This window comes from Taudactylus pleione, unplaced genomic scaffold (genome assembly GCF_031769625.1).
Source record: "Taudactylus pleione unplaced genomic scaffold, aTauple2 ptg000006l, whole genome shotgun sequence".
NCBI classification, from domain to species: Eukaryota; Metazoa; Chordata; class Amphibia; order Anura; family Myobatrachidae; genus Taudactylus; species Taudactylus pleione.
Window position 1 is genome coordinate 21310001 of NW_028284409.1, and position 25232 is coordinate 21335232.

At 41.2% G+C, this 25232-nt stretch overlaps 1 protein-coding gene across 1 annotated transcript; it reads right to left on the reverse strand.

Moving 5' to 3' along the window:
* Positions 1-4269: 4269 nt before the first annotated feature.
* LTV1 (LTV1 ribosome biogenesis factor) lies at positions 4270-23631 on the reverse strand. The gene is made up of 11 exons (XM_088454543.1): positions 23277-23631; positions 18946-19077; positions 17484-17672; positions 16227-16314; positions 15186-15315; positions 9555-9807; positions 8670-8797; positions 6577-6707; positions 5896-5948; positions 5487-5687; positions 4270-4743 (listed from the first exon to the last, which is right to left on the reverse strand). Exons 1-11 carry the CDS (start codon positions 23277-23279, stop codon positions 4630-4632), a joined length of 1422 nt encoding a protein of 473 aa, XP_088310669.1. The 5' UTR covers positions 23280-23631; the 3' UTR covers positions 4270-4629.
* Between the last annotated feature and the right edge of the window lie 1601 nt (positions 23632-25232).

Here is a 25232-nt window from a genome sequence, read left to right on the forward strand (position 1 = left end):
GCGCAGTACGCACCATCGGCCAATCTGCGTATGCTGTTGCAATTGCGATCCGTAATGAATCAGGCCCTTAGTGCGATTTACAGATGTGTCTTCATACATATGGCATCCATGTGCTATACAGCACGAGCCACCCTGACAGGTGCATCCAACAGTCTTTCTTTAAATTTTGTGTGTTATTCGCATTGCAGATGCAGCAAAGCACCACTCAAAGTGTACTTGAGACGCTGGGCTATGACTTTAACCTCACCGGATTCAGCTTTAAACACGTACAAAGTTGCAGATGAAGCATAATGGAACTAGCACAGTAGTTTTGTCACTTCCAATTGATTTAAGTATGCGGATAAAATGCACATTTTGAGCGAGAAAGACGCTTGGCTGAGCTCCCTGGGACCTGGCGCATATAAAGTGTACGAGGACACATCTGTATAAAGATTGTATGGTCTTATTGTTTGGCAGATTGCCAGTTTCTTTTTTTTTTTTTTTTTTACCTAAGTTGTGTCTGTGTTTTGTAATTCAGTATGGTGCGAGTGGCATTTGTGTATAGTTTGTGTGTCATGTTTAGTATTCTGTATGTAGTTTTTGTATGTATGGAAAGAGAAAAAAGGGGAGGAGAGTGGGGAGGAAGAAGAGAGCAAGTGCAGGAAAGGGCAGAGGAGGCAGGACACGGTAGACTGGTCCCCTCAGAATTACTTGTCTTATTTACATTTATAAATCAATATTTTTTCTTTTTTCTTTCTGTGTTGACCATTTAATTCTATTGAGATGTATATGACAAAGTATATCCTGAACAGTCTTTTTTTTAAATGATTGCATATGTAGGAAATGAGGACTTTTTACATTTTTTAAATTCCCAAACCTCTATGAAATATGTTCCTGAACTCAATTACTTTTAAATATTTTTTAAATTACACATTTTCTAGTCTAACTTTACATGTGAAGAGGTCCAATAGATTATTCCCTACTAGAGGCATTCCTGAAAAAAAAAAAAAAGTATTTCACCTGGGAGTGGTTGCAAGACAAACCTGTGGTTTTAATTCTACAATATACAAACTGTAGTCTTTCAAGTTGAATGCACACAAGCATTTGATTTGTATTATACTTTTTTTTTTTTAAATCACTACTTCTCCATTTTTATGGTATGATGGATGTGGATGTGTGTCATAGTACTTTAAAGGTATCATTCGTTAATAATCTTCCTTGTTTTAAAGGGGGTGGAAAATAAACAACCTTTTGGAAAGTAGATCATTGGAATGAAGGATGGTTCAGTACCTCCCATTGGTAGCACCGTAACAACTCACGCATGCGGTTGCCTGAGTGTGGCCTGGCGTTATCGTGCAGCAATATGGCACCTGTTCGCAGTAAGCCAGGTCCTTTTAAAGGATAACTGCCATTTGCAATTGGCTAAATATTGTGAATAGTGTGAATGCAGGCAGCAGTCACATATCTCCCTTGGTGAAGAAATGAAAAAGAAGCATGCACTTGTGGTTCCGAAACACGGTCGCCATGACCTTCTTTACCGACGGAGTTGTTTTGAATTTCTTTGAAGGTGGGGACGATGCAGGGTTCCATGTCATGATGCTTGCTTTGTCTATGGTATCACATGATGAACCCACATTTCGTCGCATGTAGCAATACGCTGCAAGAACTGCACTCCCTCCTCATGATACTGTGTCAAGTACACGAGAGACAATCCCATCCTATTGGTTTTATGAACTTCTTTCATGAACTTTGAGTTGCTTTGGTACCACAGTTGCTGATGAACAATGCTGTGCATAGTACCCACTGAGATGTTTAGTTCGTTTGCAATATCACTAACTCTAATGCAGCTGTCTTCCTGAATCAGACCTTCAATGCGGCATAAATTGTCATCTGTTGTGGACGTGCTTGGTCAGCCAGATACTCATCTCGAACGTCTGTCCTGCCGTTATCAAAGGCAGTAAACCAAATCCAAACCTGTTTTTCGTGACATGATGTAATCACCATAGGCCTCGACAAGTTGGCGATGAATTTCAGCTGCTAATGTGCCCTTTAGCCGCAGAAATCTAATCACACTACGCACATCAATGTTTCCACCAGCCCCATCATCTTATAACTGAAGTTGGGACTGTATGACTGATATGAGGCACAGTCTAATGGCCACAGTGGTCTACCTGCTCTGGCCTGGTGGGAAATTAGAATGAGATTGAGAACATTAGACGTCTTGTTACCCTACTTACTTAACCACCGTCATATACAAAACTGAAGTGTCCCTTGAAGATAGATAGAGTATGGTCCCTGTGGCAGACCACTAATTATGCCCTTGATCCAACATTTCTACTTCTTGAGTATTGTTTCTGTAATTCACTGGTTGTCCCTGTGACTTTAATACACAAAATGTATACATCTTATACCTTATTTGCCATACATTTCCTTTTTAATGTTAACATCTTATTCTGTATGTATCATTATCCTTGCTCCATACTTGCCTATGTTAATTACCATTGCTGGTATTGTTGTGCATCACTTATCTTATATGTCAACTGCTTTTGTTGTTCTCCTATGTTTATATATCTATGTACTAATAGCAGAAGGATGACTGATATGAGTGACATATTTCTATGATGCTACAACATATACAAAATTAGAGGTCTTGGGGCCCGATTCAGTACCAAATCACAAGTCCTGTACCGATCACAGATCACACCTGGGAAAATATGCTAATGCTTGCCTAAGCCAGCATAGGGACGCCCAGTGTGGCTTTCTCATATCTGTTCAACTGTTCTGTGCATACATAGGTACCATCGACACACATTTACAGCAGGTCTGACCAGCCGCAGAAACTGCAAGTCTCGTCGCACGTATCGAGTACTCAAGCTGCGCACGCAATCGAAGTGGCTAACTTATGCACGTCCATAAAACAGTATTCATAAAACAGTAACAGTATTCCCCCCCCCCCCCCCCCCCCCAAACGCTGACAGTCTGTCACTCACTTTGCAATGGATTCCTCTGTGCATCCATAAACGCAATGAGATCACAGTGCGGCTTATATGCAAGCGCAATGGCAAACAATCACCCAACCTTAGTCCATATTCGCACTTGCAATTGTTACTGAATCTGGCTCTTGGTTTGTAGATTTGCAAAAAAAATATTAGCGTTGTAATTGGGCGCTTCGTTTTGAAATTATGTGGCAGAACATCCGACCACCATTTACAGTGCATCACCATTGTGCTCTAGAACTCTCCCTGTGCACCTGCTGGATGACCTGGAACATGTGACCTGCTGGGATATCTGGAAACGGAGATCGTGATTTGCAGCTCCATATATCAGTGCGTCTTGCGGGGGCCTCAATCACAGACTGTTGTGTTATTTCTTTATTCATTTCACCTCGCATTGTTTACACCAAACATGCCTAGAGGCCGGTGACGTAATGGAACCCTTACAGGTCACCCAGTGCGCAGTTCAAAGATATTAAACATCAACTGATACGCCACTTGCATTGGACATAACATAAATCGCCACAATACTACTCGTGGTGTCCTATGGACATGCAATGTGTGAACTGTGGTGACCTACACTTCTTGGTAGGGGAGAATAACAGCCATTTTTCAGATGACTGTCACAATGGATAAGTTTTGTTACCCAAGGAGGTTGTTACACCATATTTAGCAGAACTCTTTAGGACAAATACCCTCAAATTACAGACTCATTATCTCCACAATATCCTGCATAACTAAGGCGGTTACCGCCGGGATTTCCTAGTAGGTTTTCAAAAATTAAAACCTAACAAATGTAAGTGAGCAACTTCACCACTGGTCCACTTCTCCCCTCTTTACACTACTTGATACATCTCTCCCTAAATCTTGTTTAGTATCTGGAACATATAAAAAAGAATAGCAGTGAGCACTTTTGGCTGTAATGAGCACATATCGCATTTCTAGTCTTAAAGGGGTAGCTGTACTCAGCCTTGAAAAGTGATAAAGTGTAAAGTGATAAAGTACCAACCAATCAGCTCCTAACTCATTTTTCAAACAGCCTGTAAAGTGACAGTTAGGACTAGGGATGTGCAGGCTCAGATAGGTTCGAGTTTGCACGTTGAGTTCGGATTTTTCCCTCCAAAAAAACAGAACTCAGAAAGAGGCTAAACGTCATCTTACATGGACGAACATCATCATTCCTGGACTTTTGTCCCCCCCCCTATATAGAGAAAAAACAGTGTCCTGAATAGGTGGAGGCCAAGTATGTGCATACCCTCTGCCCTCAGGTTAAATTTTGCAAAGACACATACAAATATTCTAAATTAAATTGTTAATATTATTTAGTAAACAATATGACCCAAAAACAAAAACCATAATTTATAATTTGCATAGTGTCCATATTGTTCGTTTTCCTTATTGTACAGGGAATGCTGTTCTTTTTATACAGCCATAAAAGCCTCCTTTTTTCTGCTTTGTCTGGAAACCGTAAATTGAAATCCAGGTATTTCTTCTTTTCCATTTCTACATAACAATGCTCAGCAAGTCGTCATTTTAGTGCTGACTTTCTGTAATCTCTTACAGTGCTCAAATGCAGGGCTGCTGGGGAGTATTGTAGGAGATTGCTATTATCGGTCACATTGTCTTTCACGTCCATCATACTCTTGGAGATACCAGTTTATGATAATTTAAGTCCTTGAAGATTGTGTTTCAAGTTCATTTGTTCCTTCTCCTGTCTGCTCTTTTCCACTTTAAAAGCCAATTTATTGGCTTTCTTCTCCATCCTTCGTTCCTGGGAAAAATTACATGGTCACTAATATCACTTTTATACAGATATAAAACTTATATTATTAAAATAACAAATTTAATTTAAAAACAGATTAAGAACCATACCAATCAATGTTTGAGTAATCACCACAGTTTAATTTAAAAAGTTTCTGTAAGGTCTTCTCTTGAAAGATTTGCGAGATATATAACCTATATAAAGTATAGTCCAAAGACTCCCAAACTCAACCATTACAGTCCAGGTTTTAAGGATATTCATGCTTGTGCACAGGTGAGTTAATTAGTGCCTCAGTCAATTTAATCATATGGACTCAACCATGGATAGCCTTAAACCCTGGACTGTAGAGGCAGAGTTTGGAAAACTCTGCTATAGTCCATTTGCATGTTGAAGATACTGTAAACTGTAGAACAGTAATTCTCAACCTCACTTTCAGGTACCCTAACAGCCCAGGTTTTAAAGAAATCCCTGCTTAAACAGATTTAATTCGTACCTCTGTCAGTTTGATTATACCATCAATACACAGCATAGATCTCTTTAAAACCTGGAAGGTTAGAGTACCTTGAAGACAGACAGACTTTGAGAACCACTGCTTTAGGACATCCCTACATTGTTACAATGAAATTGTATGAACACTTTGGATTAATAGAATAATGTACACCACTGTGTGATCATCTGCAGAAAAGTTCCACCTTATCAACTACAGATCATCAGTCTGGTGTTCATTATATGATAAGAAATATATTGCTCACTTTGCGCTCTTCCTTTATTGCTAGTTTCCTAGCTTTCCGCTCCTCCGTGGATTCTTGTTTGGAGCGTGGCTGCGTGGATACCCTGGGCAGGTCTCCGTCATTAATCATTTCCATGCGCTCAACTTGCTTGGCTGTAGGCCCCCTTCCAGGCAGGACACCCAGGGGAATGCCCGTTTTAGCAGATACCTTTATTTTCTTCATCTAAAGGAACAAACAAAAACTAATTTTCTCTCCAACAACATTTCCACAGTCTAGCATAATTTAAACACAAGCCAGGCAATTTAACAGCCAGCTAATTACATGTAAGTTAAATAACATTATAAATTACTGTTTGGTTTAGGACAAAAAAAATAAAAAAATACACCAAGCTGTATTACAAAGACGTATTAATCTCAATAAAGTACAATACCTTTGGTGGATCCTTGATAATTTGGGGGTGGTTATACAAATTTGAGTATGTGCCTGTTGAAAGTAAAACACACTGTTTCAACACATTGTCTAAATAAATTAATAAAAAATCAAAGTGTCTATTTAGAAATTGCTTAGCAACTTGGTGGCTTATTTTCTGAAGTAGTATCCATGGATGACTTGGGAGCAGCTTATGTAATAAATTATGGAAAAGTAGCAATTTTATATTTACTTTCCAGGTGAATAAACCTCACCTTTGTGTAGGAATCAGAATTACTTTAAGATTTCTACTAATATAGCTGTATGATTCTTAAGTGTATACAATTTATAGACTAATAATACGAAAAATAAATACAGAAACTTCACCATCATGCTTGTTTGAAATGCTGTCTATACTCTGCAGGTGGAGAATAAACACAATGTTATATTTAAGATAAGACCGATGAGTCTTGGTGACTGGATACCTGAATCCCTCCTAGGAATTTTGCCCCCTCAGTGGATGATTTGGAGGTGTTGTGAATGCCAACATATGGATTTTATGGATGGATTTATACATACATATGTATGTTTGAGAAGATGGCACTCCAGTAGTAATGCTTTACAGAGTCAATTTATTGCAGCATTATATGTTAACACCGTTTTGGGCACAAAGGGCTGAATGTGCCCAATATAATATACTCACTCAAGATAGATTCGCAATCCCACTTTTCACCAGGCTGTTCTATTACTATAGTTTGCATTTCTTCCTTCTCTTCATCTTCCTCTATTACATGCAACACTGACCCGGGCGCCAAGTTTGTCAATTTCACACAACTGCAGTAATAAAAAAAAAAAAAAAAAAAAAAAAAAACACCTTTAGTGCAATTACAATCAAATAACGAGTAAAGTCAATACTTTGTATAGATTTACAGCTATCAATAAGTCAATAATATACATGAAATAAGTGTAATGTTTACACTTCAGCAAATATGTCAGCAATCTCCCTCACTCCTTTGCAGCAGGATGCCATGTTAAATGGGAGGTGCTTCTCTATCTAAACAAGACGACATCTCAGCAGAATTGCTCTGCATAAATGCACAGTGTGGATTGTACGATTCACATACTGGTGATTGTGACCAGTGATGACTCAGCTCATGGACTACTATGAAAGTGCATCAGGGCACCATCCTAAAGAAGTGCTAGCACAGCTGTCTAGTGTAGTAGGGAGATGATAAATCAGATATACTTAACAGAAGTGAAACATGCAACTGAATGTCAACATGACACTAAGTAATGTATTTTACTTTCATGGTTTATAGCGAACATTAAAATTTTGGGGTGTATGCACCTATGCAATGATTTTACTTTGTAAAGATTTGGATAGAAGTGCTTCCTTACACAATGTATAAACCGAGTAGATTGTACATCTAAAACAGTAACCTATTAGTATGTATTTTAACTGGCAAGGACATACAGTACATAGCGATTTAGCATTAAAGAGTGTCCCGACTCAGAATTTACAAGTTCAGTTCTATCACTTCTGATCTTCAACAAAGGCCTGGAAGGGCACACAGTGACTGGTGAAATGCCATCATAGACAAATATATGCAGGTGCTAATACAAGCAAATGCACTAAGTGCCGCCCCCAATATGATCCTCATGTTAGCAACATCCTTGCATTAAAGAGCAATAAGAAAATGTAATTATTCCTACTAGAAACTCGTTGGACATCAGAATCAGTCTTGGTAAAGCCATTGCATTTTTTAAGTTTCAAGATTCAGGGGGTTTATTTACTTAATTTTAAGTATTGGATTGTAAAACCTAACACAATTGTTCATGCCCGATATTTAAAAGGGCAGTGCTTTTACTAGCAAGACACAGCTAGAAAAAAGCACTGCCCTTTCAAATATTGGCCATGAACACGGACGAAAGTGACTTAGTAAATAAACCCCTCAGTGTCTAATCCCACGTTTAGCTAGATAATACAACTTCATGAAGCTATTCCACAAAATGGAGCACCGGAAAACGTATTACTTAATAAATATCATATATGAAAGGTACTAAGTACTCCAAACTAGTTTGAGATATGTAAGTTGCAGGAGAATCTAGGGTAGATGTATGAAGCCTTTGAGAGAGTTAAAGAGGACCAGCTGCCCCAAAGCAGCCAATCTCTCATCTCTTTTTTCAGATAAAAAAATATATTTTACTATAATTTAGAGCACCATCATTAAAATATACATTTCCACACTCCCTCAGTCCTTGACTCATCATCCTTCTGATTTGATCGCTTAGCAGTGTATCTCACAGTGATTATGATGATCATGTCTGAACTAATACAGAATCACCAAGTTACAGTTTGTCTGAACATAATTTCCATTTCACTAAATTCAATAAGTGATATAGGGGTCTTTGTACTAATAATCGCAGACAAGCAGAGATTGTCTACCCATTTTGCCGGGGAGATTTTAATTTTTAAAAACATTAAAATATCCCCACTATTTACAAAGGGGAACTCCCAGGGACAATGGGCGCGGTAAACGCTGTCCCTGCGAGTTATATGCCCGGAAAATTGTGAAAGTCTTTCACAGAAGAGAATCACTGCAGAAGCTGCAGTTTCTGCATTTTATGTAAAAAACGGCTTGATACATAGGCCCATAGCCTTTAAACACACATAACTAGCATGAAAATAGAATATTTAAATGGAATGGAATATTAAGTTCATTAAGGAAATATGAGTTTGCCTCTCAGGGTAGCCTGGAACATGTCCAGCAGGTACAATGAGCAGAGGTGACTTACTCCTTAGCCTTTTCCTTGAAGTAGTCATTCACAACTTCTTGAAGACGAGTGCTATCTACATTAATGAACCCTTCTAGTTCTGTATTGTCCAGGGCACCAATTTCATCATCATCAAACTGTTCATAAAACTGTAAAAACACAAACCACCAAAAAATGAAATCATTTGAGGGGTGCATTAGAAATGACTAATATAAAAGTTAGTTTCAACATTCAAATTTCTGTTTAAAAGTCTTTAAAATTAGAGAACACTTTCAAACATGATTATGTGTATTTTGAAGCTGCGTACCTATGCCCTCGTAGAAGAAAACAAACACCCAAGTCTGATTTTGAATTCTTTTGCTACAATGTATTACATATAAATGCATACAAACACACAAAGTATTATTTATAAACCTACATGTAATGTTATATGTATACACATGTGCACAGTATTGTTGCCCCACAGTGCACAGGTTTGATTCCAACGAGGGCACCCTATCTGTGTGGAGTATTTATTTTGCCCCTGGCCAGTAAAATGATGTTGGGCACTTTCCTTGAGGCAGACAATATTTGCATGACCCAATCTATGCAAGCACCGTCCTCCCACATTTTCTCCACTCACACCATACTCCACAAGGAAGAAACAGAAAACTTTCACAAATCTAAAATGTATCTTTTATTCTAAGTGGGTCAGACCAATACTGTTACAGGGACAAAGTCTGACATTTTACAAAATTCCTCAAGATGAGTAAATACTGCACAAATGTGTTTAAAATATAAAATATATGTTTATTCCATTATAGTGGCAAACATAATGACAAAACAAAAACAACTCCTAAAATTCCTATACAAAAGATATAAAATATGTATCAAGTATACAGTGTGAACATAAAGAGTATCTCTTACCTTTTCAAAGCGTTCATCCAGAAGAGTGAGCTGCTCATTTCTCCTCATGACAGAGGAAGACATAGAATATTGTGAGAAACGGCTCTTGGTCTCTTCCTGCATAAACATAAACTCTTTCATAGGATCATTCCCTTGTCTCTCCTCTTCATCCGATAGGGGACCATCCGAGTCAAAGTCATCTTCCTGGCTCCCATCTTCCTCACTGTCAACATCTTCCCATTCATCATCATCATCATCTGCCCCATACTGCTTTCTGTAACATAATATTACAGGATTGGCTTCCTGTGAGAACACTCTTTAGCCCAAACTGCAACTACTCTTCTCTCGTCATATAAATTAGAAAATAAGAGGACAGGCATGATCATCTTTAGTCATGATCACGTACTATATGATATAGCACACTGTCTGCATTAGTTGTATACTTTCATTATTTTTCTGTGTAGGATAACAAAAAAGGAGAGTTAACGTGAAACTTACCTTTGTTAACTCTCTTTCTTCAAAGTCTATAGGGTCCACAGGGAGACATTGGGGTGAATGACAAGTTTTGGTGCTCACAAAGTTTGCTGCTTTATTGTTTTTAGACCTTTTTTTTTTCAGATGTTACTCTGGTATACTGAAGTAAAATTACCAGCATTTCAAAGGCTTTTATTGACAATTACATTAAGTTTATGCAAAAAGTCAATATTTGCAGTGTGGACCCTTCTTTTTCAAGACCTCTGCAATTCGCCCTGGCATGCTGTCAATCAACTTCTGGGCCACACACTGACTAATGGCCACCCTTTCTTGCCTAATCAATGCTTGGAGTTTGTCAGAATTTGTGGGTTTTTGTTTGTCCACCCGCATTTTGAGGATTGACCACAAGTTCTCAATGGGATTAAGGTCTGGGGAGTTTCCTGGCCATAGACCCAAAATTGCAATGTTTTGTTCCCCGAGCCACTTAGTTATCACTTTTGCCTTATGGCAAGGTGCTCCCTCATGCTGGAAAAGGCATTGTTCATCACCAAACTGTTCTTGGATGGTTGGGAAAAGATGCTCTTCGAGGATGTTTTGGTACCATTTTTTATTCATGGCTGTGTTCTTAGCCAAGGGAGTGGGATCACTCACAATTTTGCCTGAGAAGCAACCCCACACATGAATGGTCTCAGGATGTTTTACTGTTGGCATCACACAGACTGATGGTAGCGCTCACCTTTCCTTCTCCGGACAAGCATTTTTCCAGATGCCCCAAACAATCTGAAAGGGGATTCAGCAGAGAAAATAACTTTACCCCGGTCCCCAGCAGTCTAATCCCTGTACCTTTTGCAGAATATCAATATGTCCCTGATAATTTTCCTGGAGAGAAGTGGCTTCTTTGCTGCCCTTCAGACGCCAGGCCTTCCTCCAACAGTCTTGCCGAGACTGAGCATAGCCTGGACCACAGAGCTAGAGAAACCCTTAGCTGTTAGGAGTGATGTCTCAAGAGCCAAACCGTTAAAGACAGACGGGCTAGGTCCGGATGTAGACATGGACCCTGAGACAACAGGTCTACTCATAGGGGAAGATGAAGAGCCTTTGAAGATCGAAGTACCAATGACATCTGGGCCAAGCCAGAGCTATGAACAGGACTGTGACCCCTCCTGTCGGAACTTTCGAAGCACCCAAGGAAGCAGGGATATTGGAGGGAAGATATATGCCAAATGGAAGTTATGTTTAACTGACAATGCGTCTATGAATGCTGCATCAGGGTCCTTTGTTCTGGCTCAATAAAGTGGAAGCTAGTTGTTGTTGTGTCTTGAGGCCATGGGATCCACTTCCGGAAGACCCCATTTGTCCACTAGAAGCTGAAAGACTTCTGGATGTAGAGACCATTCTCCTACATGCACGTCATGACAGCTGAGGAAATCCACTTCCCAATTGAGAATTCCCTAAAAGAACACTGCGGAGATGGCTGGGAGATTGCGTTCGGCCCATGTGAGATTGCGGGACACTTCTATAATTGCTGACTGACTTCGAGTGCCCACTTGGTGATTGAGGTAAGCCACAGCCGTGCCCTTGTGGGACTGTACTTATACTGGCCTGTTTTTCGGAATATTCTGAGCCAGAGTGAGACCTTTGTAGATGGCTCGAATTTCCAGGATGTTGATTGGTAACACCGTCTCGACTGGTGACCATCGGCCCTGGAAGGAGTGCTGGCCGGATACTGCGCCCCACCCTCGGAGGCTTGCGTCCGTGGGGAGGAGAGCCCAGTCCGAGATCCAAAAGGGATGACCCTTGTTCAAATGGGAAGTCTGTAGCCACCAGGCTAGGGACAGGCAAACCTCTGGGGGGAGGCCCATTGTCTGAGATTTGAGCAGATGGGATAGCCCATTCCACCTGGAGAGTATCAGGTGTTGTAGGGGCCTGGAATGAAACTGTGCGAACTCCACCATGTCAAAGGTGGATATCATTGATCCCAAGGCCTGCATTGCAGAGTGAATTGACACTCGGCGATTGTGGAGCAGTCTGCGTAGTTTGAGCTGAATTGCTGAAATCTTGTCCACCGTTAGTAAGATTTTCTGAAATATACCATCCTTTGAGATTTTTTCCAGTTGATCAGCCAGCCGTGCATTTGAAGAAAGGCAATGGTTACCTGCAGATGGTGGTGAAGAGTCTCTGGGGAGCTGGCAAACAGCAAGAGATCGTCCAAGTATGGGAGCTTTCTGATCCCTTGACGAGGAAGAGGCCGCCATAACTCCCATGATTATGATAAAGACCCAAGGGGCCGTTGCAATGCCGAACAGCAGAGCCTGAAATTGGTAATGTTGCTGTAGTATAGCAAACCGGAGATATTGTTGATGAGAAGGCGCTATAGGTACATGTAGGTAAGCCTCCTGAATGTCTAGAGATACCACAAAATTCCCTAGTCTCCATAGCTAGGATAATGGAATGGAGTGTTTCCATACAAACCTGGGTACCCTGATAAACTTGTTCAGAGACTTGAGGTTGGGGACAAACCGATGAGACCCACTGGGCTTCTGAACCCTAAGAAAAGGGTAGAATAATAGCCCTTTCCCCATTGTGAGGAGGGGACCCAAATTATTACTCCTGAACTCAGTAAAGACTGAATGACTTTTTGGAGCAGCAGGGCCCTGGTTGGGTCTGATGGAGGTCCTGTGCAAAAGAACTAATGAGGGGGGAGGGCGCCTCAGGAAAGAGAGGGCGTATCCGCAGGAGACCATTTCCCTTACACAGGCATCCGACGTGGTTTGATGCCAAACCTGGGCAAGATGAAGAAGTCAGCCTCAGGGAGAGGTCAGTCCAGTCAGGCTGTAGGGTTGTCCTCAGACTTTGTAGGTGGACGTCTAGTAGCCCAGGCCTTTTTGGCCCTAGGCTTGGAGGCCTTGGCTGAGGTCTGCTGTTGTGGAAAGGACTGACCCTTAGCTTTTCCTTGCGGGCAAAAGGACCAAAAGGATGACGTCTGCGGCTTTGTATTATATGAAGACGGCAGGAACACCATCTTAGAAGCTGCCAAGGTAGTCACAATTTTATCCAATTCTGGACCAAATAGGATGTCACCAGAATAAGGTAGAGACTCCAGAGCCCGTTTTGAGTCTGAATCTGCTTTCCAGGAATGTAGCCAAATAATACAGCAGACCACTACCGAAATGGTAGATATCCTGGGGGCCAGGAGAGCCGAATCCATAGCTGCTTCACCTAAGTAGGAGGCTGCCTCTCTAATGTGAGATATGTAGGACAGCTGTTCCCTCGAAGGATCAAGGGGAAATGTCTCTTCTAGGGCCTCTGCCCAACTCTCAATGGCTTTTGCCATAGGCCTAGCAGGACAAGTAATAGCTCCTGTAAGAGTATATGGATTCATGACAAGCGTCTGTACGTCTATCTGTAGTGTCCTTCAAGGAGGTTGCAGTATGAATGGGTAATGTGGCATTTTAACCAGTCATGTTACATGAGAATCCACTGCTGGGGGAACTTGCCATTTAGTAAAATCAGTAGCTGGAAGAGGGTAAAAGGAACTAAACCGTTTTGGAATTTGAAACCTTTTACCGGGGATATTCCAAGCTTCACTCATGTGATCAGATAGCTAGTCAGAGTGAGGAAACTCTGGTAAAACTACTTTTTGTCTTTTAAAAAGTGCATATTTTTTCTTAGGAAGAAAGTTCATCCTCTTCTGTTTGTAAAATAGTTTTTACGGCTCTCACAAGAGCAGGTATATTTATTTTAGAGGCTGGCTACTCTTCTCCTGAGACAGAGTCTCAGATATCTAACACAGCTCTTTTAGTAGGTAACAGCTTTTTTTTATTGCAGAATTTGCTGAAAACCAGTAGAGGTATTAGCCAAACTCTGTACTGAGGTAGTAAGTCTACCCATGGAGGAGCCAAAGGATTTGCAGGGAGTACCTGCTGTGGCCATCCCACAGGGGGAGCTACCACAGGGACTGTTATGTGGTCTGCAAGTTTTGCCAGCATCTCTGAAAAGGCAGCCTATGGTGGGGCTTTGTAATAATTAGTACAAAGACCATCCTGAATGGGACCAAGCCCACTGAGCAGGACTTACAAGACACCAGAGTAGGAGCAGCAGCATCAGGCTGCTTGTTATTCTTTCCTCTGCCAGAGACAGCCACAAGAATAATAAAATACAGTGCCGTGCACACCCTGCAGTATGTGTAATATGGCACAGTGTAGTGTGTAACCGTGCTATATAGTATGTGATAGCCCTCACAATTATATAGGAGATGTGAGGAACAGTGAACCCCTTATACCTTAGTATGTTCAGGGTATAGTAGTATAAAGGGAAAGGTATAAGCTGACATAATGGAAAGCAGAGATTAGCGCTAGCACAAGTCACATACAAACGCATAAAAACATTACATGTCTGAAATGGGCACTAAAATCAACTACACAGACCGCAGTGGATGGTAGGATATAGCGCTATATGACCTGGCTCGTGGGGGAAGTATACAGGCAGACTGGACCCAGCGTGCCCGGAGACTTGCTTGCATAAAATGGCTGCCGCGCGTTTTTGAGGGGATGGAGGGAGAGGGAGGAGAAGCCCAGGGAACACCAGGACCGCAGTGGAACAGCGCCCTGGACTGGGGAAGGGGCTGCAGGGAGAGTGCCTTCACCCCTTGCTGGTCCCCTGGCCTCTATATATGCCCTGCGCCAGTGAATTATATGCCCCGGTGGTCTAGTGGAGTCGTGGGTGCACTAGTGCCCACATCAGCACCGCTGGTCTGTCTCCTAAGACCTGAGGTAAGACTGCGTAAAAATGCGGGTCCCCGCGAACGGAGTTCTGCCTTACCTGTCCCCTGAATTCCAGGCTGCAGTCTGGGGTCCGGGGAGCCTGCTAGCTAGCCCCTATGGGAGCCCCGCCGGGAGTACCTAGCACAGGCTTGGGTTCGTGGCACCGCAAAGGGGTGATGGGGTGCAGCACAGACGTCCGGAGGACAGTCTGGTGCTGAGTGCCCATTACAGCAAAAGTAGAAAAAATAAATCCTAAAATAAAAGCATGGGCTGCTTAATGGGGAAGGACCGGAGCATCCTGGGATTGAAAAGCTTTGCTGTTGGTGTCCGGTCCGCCAGGAGGTCCCACCTACACCCCAATGTCTCCTTGTGGAGCCCTATGGACCCTGAAGAAGAAAATTTTATTCTTACGTACCCATTATCGACACTGGCAGGATCATTGGCCTTTAATATAAAGTCATCTTCTAGCTGGTTTTCAGGGTCATCGAAGTCAAAATCTTCATCCAAAGCTGCCACAATATCAGGATCCAAATCTAGACACAGACCTAATGACAAGCGCATTTATAGAGTTTAAAGTAGAAGAAATACACTTTTCTGTCAAATAATAACTTCAAGGGTATAGAATTACATACACATCGATATATATACCCAGACTATATTTTATATATACACACATTTTACTTTATAGTATGCATATATATTGTACAGGATAATACCAATTAAATGTTAAATTAAATAAATCAAGTATCATTGTTCTATTCAGCAGGGAGCAATTTCCCAAACTATTATTTTACAAAGAAACTGTTTCAGTAAACTATATCTAGAAAACTAGGAGCAAGATAAGATACTGCGAGGCCTATTCATTATCCCTTCATTTCTACAAAAGTAGGTGAAAATTAAAATTTTCACTTACAGTTGTAGAAATGAAGTAATGGGCTATTCATTACAAAGTTAAAGCAGGAGATACAAGTTATCTATACAGCTTGCTTTTCAGTCCTGGCATAGGACACCTTCCCCATACAATAGTATTTTGGACATAACTTCATCAAGCTCCGAAAATACAAAATTTTCGGTAGCTGCCTGCAGGCAGGAACTGCCACCATTTTCAGATGGTGACAGTTCCAAGAACCCCGCCCCTTCCTATGTAAAGGAGATCTGGGTTGCAAAGACACCCTAATCAGAAAGCGCTCTGCAGTCAGTTGGTTATCTCCGTACACATGTGTGAACCAAGTTCACGTGTGCACACCAATACTACCAGGTCAGATTTTCAGCTGTCCCCGCACCAGTGTATTGTTGAAATACTCCAGTACTTTTGTATCCACAGCTGCAACTTGCAGCACTTTCATGATAACTTTTACTGGGGCCTTTGAAACAAAAGCGATGAATAGACCCCTGTAACAATAAAAAAGCCATGCCATATATTTTGAACATGAGTCTGAACTGTAATACTACTTACCACGAACAGGGGCAGCTTTGTTTAACAGCCCTACATCCTCCTCAAACTCAGAAGCAAACACTGAAGATGGCAAATTTATGGTAGGGGCCTACGCAAAACAAATGACCAAACAAAAATAAAACAGGTTCAGTTGTGACTGCATGTCTTTATAACAAGCACCAGCATATTAAATAGAAAGGACATTGTACACCAGTCTTTAAACAAAACAGATAGTAACCAGTTAACATTTTGTGGACATTGTGGCCCTATTTTTCAGTACAAAAACTTTTAATATGAAACTAGACTATATCTATATATGGTGCTATGAAATGTAATCTCTAAGATTGAAAACACTTCTACTTAGTCCTAAAAAAGTTGCTCGCTATATTTACTGGTTATTCTGTATACATTTCAGAAACCTCACAATTTAGCCAATTTTGTTTGAGAATGCTTTCAATTACAATTTTAACCAGAATTTTTTTTAAGGTCCAAATGTAATTACACTGTAGTGTCTTACAGTTTCCTATACTTACGCGATTTCTGTAAAATACCCATTAATCCACAGAACGCTTACTATAATATTGATAGATTATTTGTTCCTTATACTTGTCCATTATCCTATGATTGTAATATGGGTTTAGTAATATATGTACCAGCCACCCTGATACTACTTAAGTTTTTTAACTTAACATGTTTTGATATAAACAAAGACTCAGACAGACATTGCAAAACACATTAACAATGTTTTTGATAGGCTGTTACACTTTTTCACTTGTGCAAAGCTCCATTAATCAGTAGGGTGCCGGACTATAGATAGACAGTAAAAAGATCGACAAGGTCTAGATAAACACCATATGTTAGACAGACAATAGGTCGACAGACAAAAGTTCGACATGGACAAAACGTAGACACACTAAAGGTCGACACACAAAAAATTGTCACTGCGAAAATGGTCGACATGATTATTTTTTTTTAGGGTTAGGCACTTACCCCGACAGCTAGGGTTAGGCACCAGGAGTGAAGGTTAGGCACTAGAAGGGACAGTTAGGGTCAGGCACAGTTAAGGTGAAGATTAAGGCTAAAAAAAAAAATAATAATAAAAAAATAAACGTATCGACTTATTGACTGTCTAACATCTGGTGTATATCTAGACACTGTCGACCTTTTTTACTTTACTGTCCATCTGTTCCCTAAACAGTATTAGGTAACATTTTCATCCTGAAAGACTTTGCCCTACAATAAAAAAAAAAAATAATTATGTATACATAATTGTCTTACTTGGATACGTTCAACTTCTTCCTCTACATTCCCATCCTCAGTCACTATGATCCGGCTTTGCGCTCGGCGAGTATCAGAAGGAACAAGTTCAGCAGGACCTACTTCTTTAAGATGCTGCAAGTAATTGTAGTCGTCATCAAAGAAAACACCAAACTTCCTCTCCTCCTCTTTCCTTTTTTGTGTCTCTACCTGGGATCGCAATACACAACAGCATTAGACATGGTTCCAATTATTAGACAGACAGGTCATATTCGTGTTATCACTCTTATCCTCCCAGTGATGCTGCCTTTACTGTGTAATGAGCTGAGACTAGTATACTACTTAGAAAAAAAATTTAGAAAATTGTTTAGTAATAAATATGTTTTGATAAACGTTAATGTTAAATATTGGGTTTAAGAATAGTTACTGCTGGATTAAGTGAAATGATTTAAAAAAAGTTTTTCATGAAAAATTAAATATTAGTTTACAAAAATAAATAAATGTTCTTTATGTAGGTAAACAGGTTAACAGCATTGTATGTATTAATTACATTGTGAATATGTAAATATTAGGATTTACAATTGTAACCAGTGGGTTAAATAATTAATTTCTACATAGGCATATAAGTTGTAGCACACAACCTGTGCTAGGTCCCATTGAGGTTTGAAGATGATCATTGTAGTCTATGCACATACTGCTCAGATCACCTTATGGGGGTCAAACAAGACATAAATTGATGGGCCCTAATTTGTACCTGTCACTATTAGTAGATGTATAATGAGCCCTTAATGCCTTATATGGTGTTATTAACAGTTAGCCACATTAAAATGGGTGACCACTGTAAGATGTGTAGAGACGCTATGCATTATGGGTTACTCTATACAAAGGGGCTTTGGAAGAGTTTATCTCCAGACATACCAGGATACGTCATTACTGTATTTGTCTGGTAGTATATCTTAGTGCTTACAGAGCATGTGCAAGAGATAAGTATGGTTCATGCTATGTTCTACCAATCAGTGTTTGATACCCAGTTTGTAACCAATATGGGCTTAATATCCAGAACGCCAACACCCATATACTAGGGTATATAAATCAAGGACCTAGACAAAGGCTCTTTGGCTCGTGCATGGACCTGAGACTGCAGTAGGGTGCCTGCAATGTAAATTGAACTACCTGGGCATTATTGGAATGAGGGCTCCCCAGATGAAGATGAAGTACATCTTATGTTGAAGATAATGAACTACTGGTGTCATCTGAATACATAGACAAAAGTTGAGTATACTGTATAAATTGTATGTTGTTTGTTAATTGTTTGTTATTTGTAAATAAAGTGTGTTCATTTGTACTCTCAAATGGTCACGTGTGTACTATTCATTTCGATCAGAACGAAACTCACCGTTATGCAACAATGAACATATATTAGTAAATGTTTCAGAGTAAAATAAAAGTACAATATTTACAGTATTCTACAAAATCTAAAAACCTTATCAGTAGGTAACAAGACTCTCTGAGGAGCGGTCTCATCAGCAGCTAAAGGATCCCTCTGACTCCTGTGCACCAGGTGGAAAGTCACGGCTTTTTTCTTTTCTATAAAAGGTTTCTTCTTTCTATGAGGCTAAAATAAAATGTGCATCAAGTACTAAATAAATCAGTCAAAATGATGTCAAATATGTTATAAAGCTGACAATATGATCATATTAAACACAGGATTAATTTATTTTTTGTAGTAGTAGAAATAGGATTTTGAATAAACATAGTGGTGTAAAGATAAAGATCTTATAAACTGGTATTAATGTAAAGTTTATGTCACTGACCACATGCCAAAAGGTTATAGCTAGTAATATTTGCCACTACTTAAACACATTTTGCAGGGACACTTGGCTAATAATCAAGTACATCACAGGCAAGGTGATCCATACAGAATAATTGGAATAAAAGTCTCCAATTTGACATGACAGAAAACACTGGCCCGTATTTAATACTGGAGCGAAAAGTCCGTGCTGGACTTTTCGCTCCACATCGGAGCTTTTCTGGGGATAAAGTATCGGGCGCGTTCCCGCTTTATCCCCGTATTCAATTTGGAGCCGGCGAGCCTGCGGAAAGGTAAGTATCGGGAAAATTAGGAAAATTTATCCTGAGACCCCCTAATGATGTCCAGACATAGGGGATCACTGTGTTATCCCGTTTAGCCCTGCAGAATGTGTTCTGCATTTTTAAATGGCCGTGGCAGGTGTTTTTTCCCGACATTAGAACAAGTGATGCAGAAGAGCACTTAGGGTTTTTTTTTGTTTTTCAAAGTTTTCCCATCAAATTTGGGGTACATGAAAATGGGTACTAGCATATTTTTAAGTGCCTAAACTAATTTTTTCAAAATTCAGCAAAAATGCACCTGCCGCTAATAGCCTATTCTAGAAAACACCTGCCCCATACTTACAGAATACCCCTGAACCTATTTCGCCATTTTTAAACACTGTAACCCATTTTTTTTTTATTTACCCCAAAATTAAAATTGTTTTTTTGAGGTGTCCCTATTTTTTTTTTCTTACTTTTTTTGACAGTTCGTTTTTAGGTGCTATTCCAGGGGTGCAGGCTATTTTTTTTTTTAAAAGCCTGCACCCCTAAACCCCAATTCTGCACTTTTTTTCGCAATGTAAAACATGGTGAAAACTTATCCCCGCTTTTTTTCAAAGACTTTTCGCACCGGCGAAAAAAGTCTTTGAAATTGAATACGGGGATAATTGAAACATGCGAAAATTATTCCGACATTTCGCAGCCTAATTCAATACGGGCATCCTAGGGTGACAATGAAAAGGTATCCTCCTCTTCCTGATATAACTCACCATTGTAAAGAAGAACAGGAAAAAAAAAAAAAAAGTCCTTGGGGTATATTTACTAAAGTGCGGATTTTGAGAAGTGGAGTGCATGCGCAGTGTCAGCTTCCCCCCGCGGAAGTCTTTCACATTGGTGAAAGACTTCTCCCAAATGCCTGGGATATAACTAGAGGGGAAAGCAGTTACCGCAACCGCTATCCCTGTAGTTAATAGCCGGGATATTTTATTAAAAAGGAAAATATTCCCGGCGACTTAGGTACATAATAATCGTGGCGGTACCACGATTATTAGTACATAGACCCCTGAGACACCCACTATCAGTGTCCATAGACGCCGAAATATCACTTGGTGCGTCTTTGGAGGCACCATCGTAAGTTGCACCAGTCTTATGGAAGGAGTAGTCTCTCCGTCTGAGTATGGCCTCCTATGTGAGCAGTTAAGTGTCTCTGTACGCAACAGATTTCAGCAACATGCCTGCGACACTCCCATAAGTCACCACCCCTGTGTGCGTATTTTTAGCCAACCCCTTGTTACTGCCGGGGAACACTTCCTACACAGTTCTGCTACCATGCGTCCAGATCAATACAGCGTATCGGTATGAACACCATTGGGTTGCATCACTGCAGCATTGACTAAGAGTAAGGCCCTTAATTAATATGGTAGAAACCCATTGTGTCAGTAGAAATTAGAAAACTTGCCTGGAAGCCATTTTCCACTGCAAAATCTACTCTAAGGCCCATATTCAATTAGTTTCGCACCCGCGATACTTTTCCGCATGGCATACTTTTCACCGACTTCACCTGTTTGGTCACAAAAACTCTTTGTGCGCGCCCCCGCTATTCGCCGTATTCAATTTCAAAGGACGCAAATACAGGACCGGGCAAAACTTAAAACAGGCAAAAAGTGCTGTCAAAAATGGTGAAATCAGCCTTACACCCCCCAAAAGATGCATTAACATTGGGGACCAATATAGAAGTCCCCGAATAGCCCTACTGAAGCTATTTGGGGTACTTAAGTGCTGTCAATTGCTTCTAATTAGCGTTTTTGCACAAGTGGTGAAGAAAAGCATTTAGCTGTTTTTTTCGGAAAAAATAATACCCCTTTTACACCGGAGCTAAAACCCAGGTTATTGCAGGGTTAACTCGGGCAGCTCCTTGGTGTAAAAGGGTTGAGGGTTGGATCGCCGAGTCGAGTGACCCGGCAATCCAACCCAGGTAAATAGCAGAGTTTAACACGGGAGTAACCCGTGAAACCCTGCTGTGTGTACGGCGCACTCCGGGTCTTGATGACCTGCAGTGCGCCTCAAACCGGCCGATTGGTCCGGCTTCAGTGGCCATTGGACAAGCGTCCACTTTCACGCCAGAAAAGCCGGGTCTATGCAGACCCGACTGCGGTGTGAGCGGCGCAGACTTGGGAATATGCCGAGCCGGCTAAATTCCGGGTCTGATCCGCATAGGAACACTGTTCCAAATCCGGGTCAGACACAGAATTTTGGTGGAAAAGGGGTATAAGTAGTCCTGTCAAATTTGGGGTACTTGAAAATGGGTGCAAGCATGGTTTAAATTCGCTAATATGAAGTTTTTTAAAATTGTGAAAAACCCATTGAGACATGCACCTGCAATCAAAAAAAACACCTCCCCCATACTCGCAGACCCCACAAAAGTCTATTTCGCTAACTTAAAAGTTTGTACCCCGACTTTGTACTTTTTCGCCCCCATTTTCAAAGTCATTTTTTGGGGTGTTCCTCACTTTTTTTAAGGGATTTTTTTACGCAGTTACCCTTGAGGGGCTGTCCCAAGGGTGCTGAGTGGTATCCCCACCTTTGCACCCCAAAACCGCAATTCAGCGCCTTTTTCCACCAGCTATTCAGAGGCGAAACTTTTCTGCCTATTAAATTGCGTTTTCGCGTACGCAAAAAGTCTTTGGAATTGAATACGGAGAAAAGTTTCCATCTGGCGAAATGACATCATCCACGATACTTTTTCGCCAATCTCAGCTTTTCGCATCTAATTGAATACGGGCCTAAGTGGAAGTGTGTGGGTGACTGCTGCAAAAAAAAAAAACATTCTAGCAAAAGGGACCAGTTCTGACTGCTGCTTCTTGCCCTCCCCTCGCTCCGCTGTGCGTCTCTCCACCACATCAGCAGCAGAGAGGAGCCGCCGCAGGCCACATGACCTCTCCCAGCAGCGTGACTATGTCAGCGCCAGCCACTAAATCCTTGTGTACAGGGGGAGGCACCAGATTAAACCTCGCCTAGGATACCAAATTGGTCATGGCCTGCTCTGCTATGAAGACTGCCATCTGTCAGCCACAAATAGCGCTCCTGTAATAAAAACAGTTGGGAAGCTACTGAACACAGTAACCAGATCCTTCCAACATGACCCATTTCATCAGGAACAAAATGCTCTGCTCCTGGACGTCCCACCTAATGTATGATTGCAGACACCGGTGTTGAGCTAGGTAATTGATAAGCCAGGTGTCTGCAATCATACAGTAGGTGGGAAGTCCAGGAGCAGAGTATATTGTACCTGGTGGCATGGGTTATCTTGGAGGCTCTGGAGGAACCTGGATGGTAAATACCATACACACAGGTTCTCAAACTCGGTCCTCAGGACCCCAAACAGTGCATGTTTTCCAAGTCTCCTACCAGAATCGAAAGTGAAATAATTAGCTTCACCTGTGGATCTTATAAAATGTGTCAGTGAGTAATAAATACACCTGAAAGGTAACCTGGAAACCGTGAGGGGTCCTGAGGACCGAATTTGAGAAGCACTGCTCTAACATTATACGCAGTATAGGAGCACATCGTAAAGACAACGATTAGAGGCTGGTCAATTTGAAAACTAATAATTGGGAAGGCAGGAATATATATTCCTGATCAATGGGAACTAGGATATTTTAATAGCAATTCCAAGCAGCCCCGTGTATAGCACCCTGCGTTACGTGATGTACCTAGGAGACTGCTGCCCCCCTCCATACTTACCATGATGCGTTACACAGGAGCTGTCCGGGATGAGCAGACCCCGGTGCTATGAGGAAGACGACGGGGATGCGGGACTCGCTTAGGGAAGAGGCATGTACCGCACACACAAGTCAGTCAGTGCATTTCCTTCCACGCTGCCGCAGCCACATTGGAAGACACCAATTGCACAACCCGGAGGGGGGACGGCCCTCGGCAAAGTTGCATTTTTATCGTTCAAATGTTTCAGATAAAAAATAAGCAGCGCACCCCTCACATTGTGCCGCTTTACCGCAGCCGTTACCTCAATCTAACAACTGTTTTCCATTCCAACAGCATCACAGGCCACCCCTGTGTAAGAATTATTGGTTTGCGCCTCTAACAAGTGTGTAAAGACGTACTGAATACAAGAGTGATGGCTGCGAGCATTTTGATGTCCCTCTTGTAGTGAGTGCACTTCCTTAAATCTTAATGAAGTTTGGCCTACGATAAAATGGCCGACATCATAAAACTACATACTTTGAGGAGAAGACCGATTGTATGAGATATTGAGTTGTGTGCGATCTTCGATGTGATGTGACTATTAGCGACCAATGTTTACGTGACTGACAGGCTAGCCTAGCTCTGTTACAGCGTGACTTGTAATAATAAATCCCTAATAGCATCCCTCAATGTACTGTATGTCCCAGATAAGCGGTTGGCAGCAGGGAGTCGGGACAGGCAGTGGTTCTCCGGGTCTTCTGAGAACTTATGGCCCAGTATATGCCGACATTTTAAAGGTTGGCATGCTGGGTCTTTTAGTTCCATATGGGCTGGAGATCTACAGATTGCACATACACGAAACACTATCAGCTGTTCAATATATTTAAAGTATGTTCAAAGAGGAATTATGAAAGGGTCGTCATTTTATGGTAAACATTTATGGTTTTACATTATGGAGCATATTCAATTCCCGGCGAAAAGTCTCGTACTTTTAGCATGCTGGACTTCTCAACTACTTTGCCTGTTTTAAATACGCAAAGTATCGCACGTGTGCCCGCTTTTCGCCGTATTCAATTAGAAATCGTCGAAAAACTGGAGCCAGCGAAACTGTAATATGCGTAATGTGCTGTCAGATTTGGGGAAATCAGCCTGGCACCCCCCAAAAGATGCACTGACATTGGGGTTCACTCTAGTTACCCCCGAATAGCCCTGCTGAAGGTATTTGGGGTACTTAAATGGTCTCAATAGCTGCTATTTTGCATCTCTCTAGAAGTGGTGAAGAATAGCATTTAGCAGGTTTTTTTTTTGTAGAAAATAATTAGTCCCAGTATATTTGGGGTACATGAAAATGGGTGCTAGCATATTTTTAAGTTGCTAAACATCTCCATACTTGGGGACCCCCCCTGGAGTCTATTTCGCTAGTTTTTAAGTTTGTCCCCCAACTTTGGACTTTTTCACCACCAAAACGAAAGTAGTTTTTTGGGGTGATCTAAGGACTTTTATAAACTTTTTTAAATGCAGTTTACCTTTGGGGGACTGTCCCAAGGGTGCAGGGGGGTTCCCGCAGCTTTGCACCCCAAAACCCCAATTCTGCACTTTTTTTTGACACCTATTCATAGGTGAAAATTTATCGCAGGTCCCATTGCATTGAGTTTACGCATCGGCGAAAAGTCTTTGGAATTAAATACGGAGGAAACTTTTCGCATGGCGAAATGACGTCACCGGTGATACTTTTCCGCAGAAACGGACTTATCGCAGCTACTTGAATACGGCCCTATGTCTCTTACCTTTAATTGTTGTGTTAGTGTTTTCTGACTCCCCAATTTCATTGCAGGAAAACAGGCCATTGTGTTAACAGTTGGTTATCAACAACTTTATGATAAAAACCACAAAAATGTGGTGTGAGGTTATCTTCCACAGTTTACTTTCCCGAAGCATATTTGGAGTTGAAGCTACCACAATAATTGCTACCTTATAAACTATAAAGAAAAAAACGTG

Excerpts from the sequence above, each read along its gene's own strand:
- LTV1 (XM_088454543.1), bottom strand. Across the intron at positions 16,315-17,483 it reads AAGAAGTTGAACGTATCCAA|GCCCCTACCATAAATTTGCC; the intron begins GTAAGACAATTA and ends TGTTTTGCGTAG. Across the intron at positions 5,949-6,576 it reads GGATTGCGAATCTATCTTGA|GCACATACTCAAATTTGTAT; the intron begins GTGAGTATATTA and ends TACTTTCAACAG.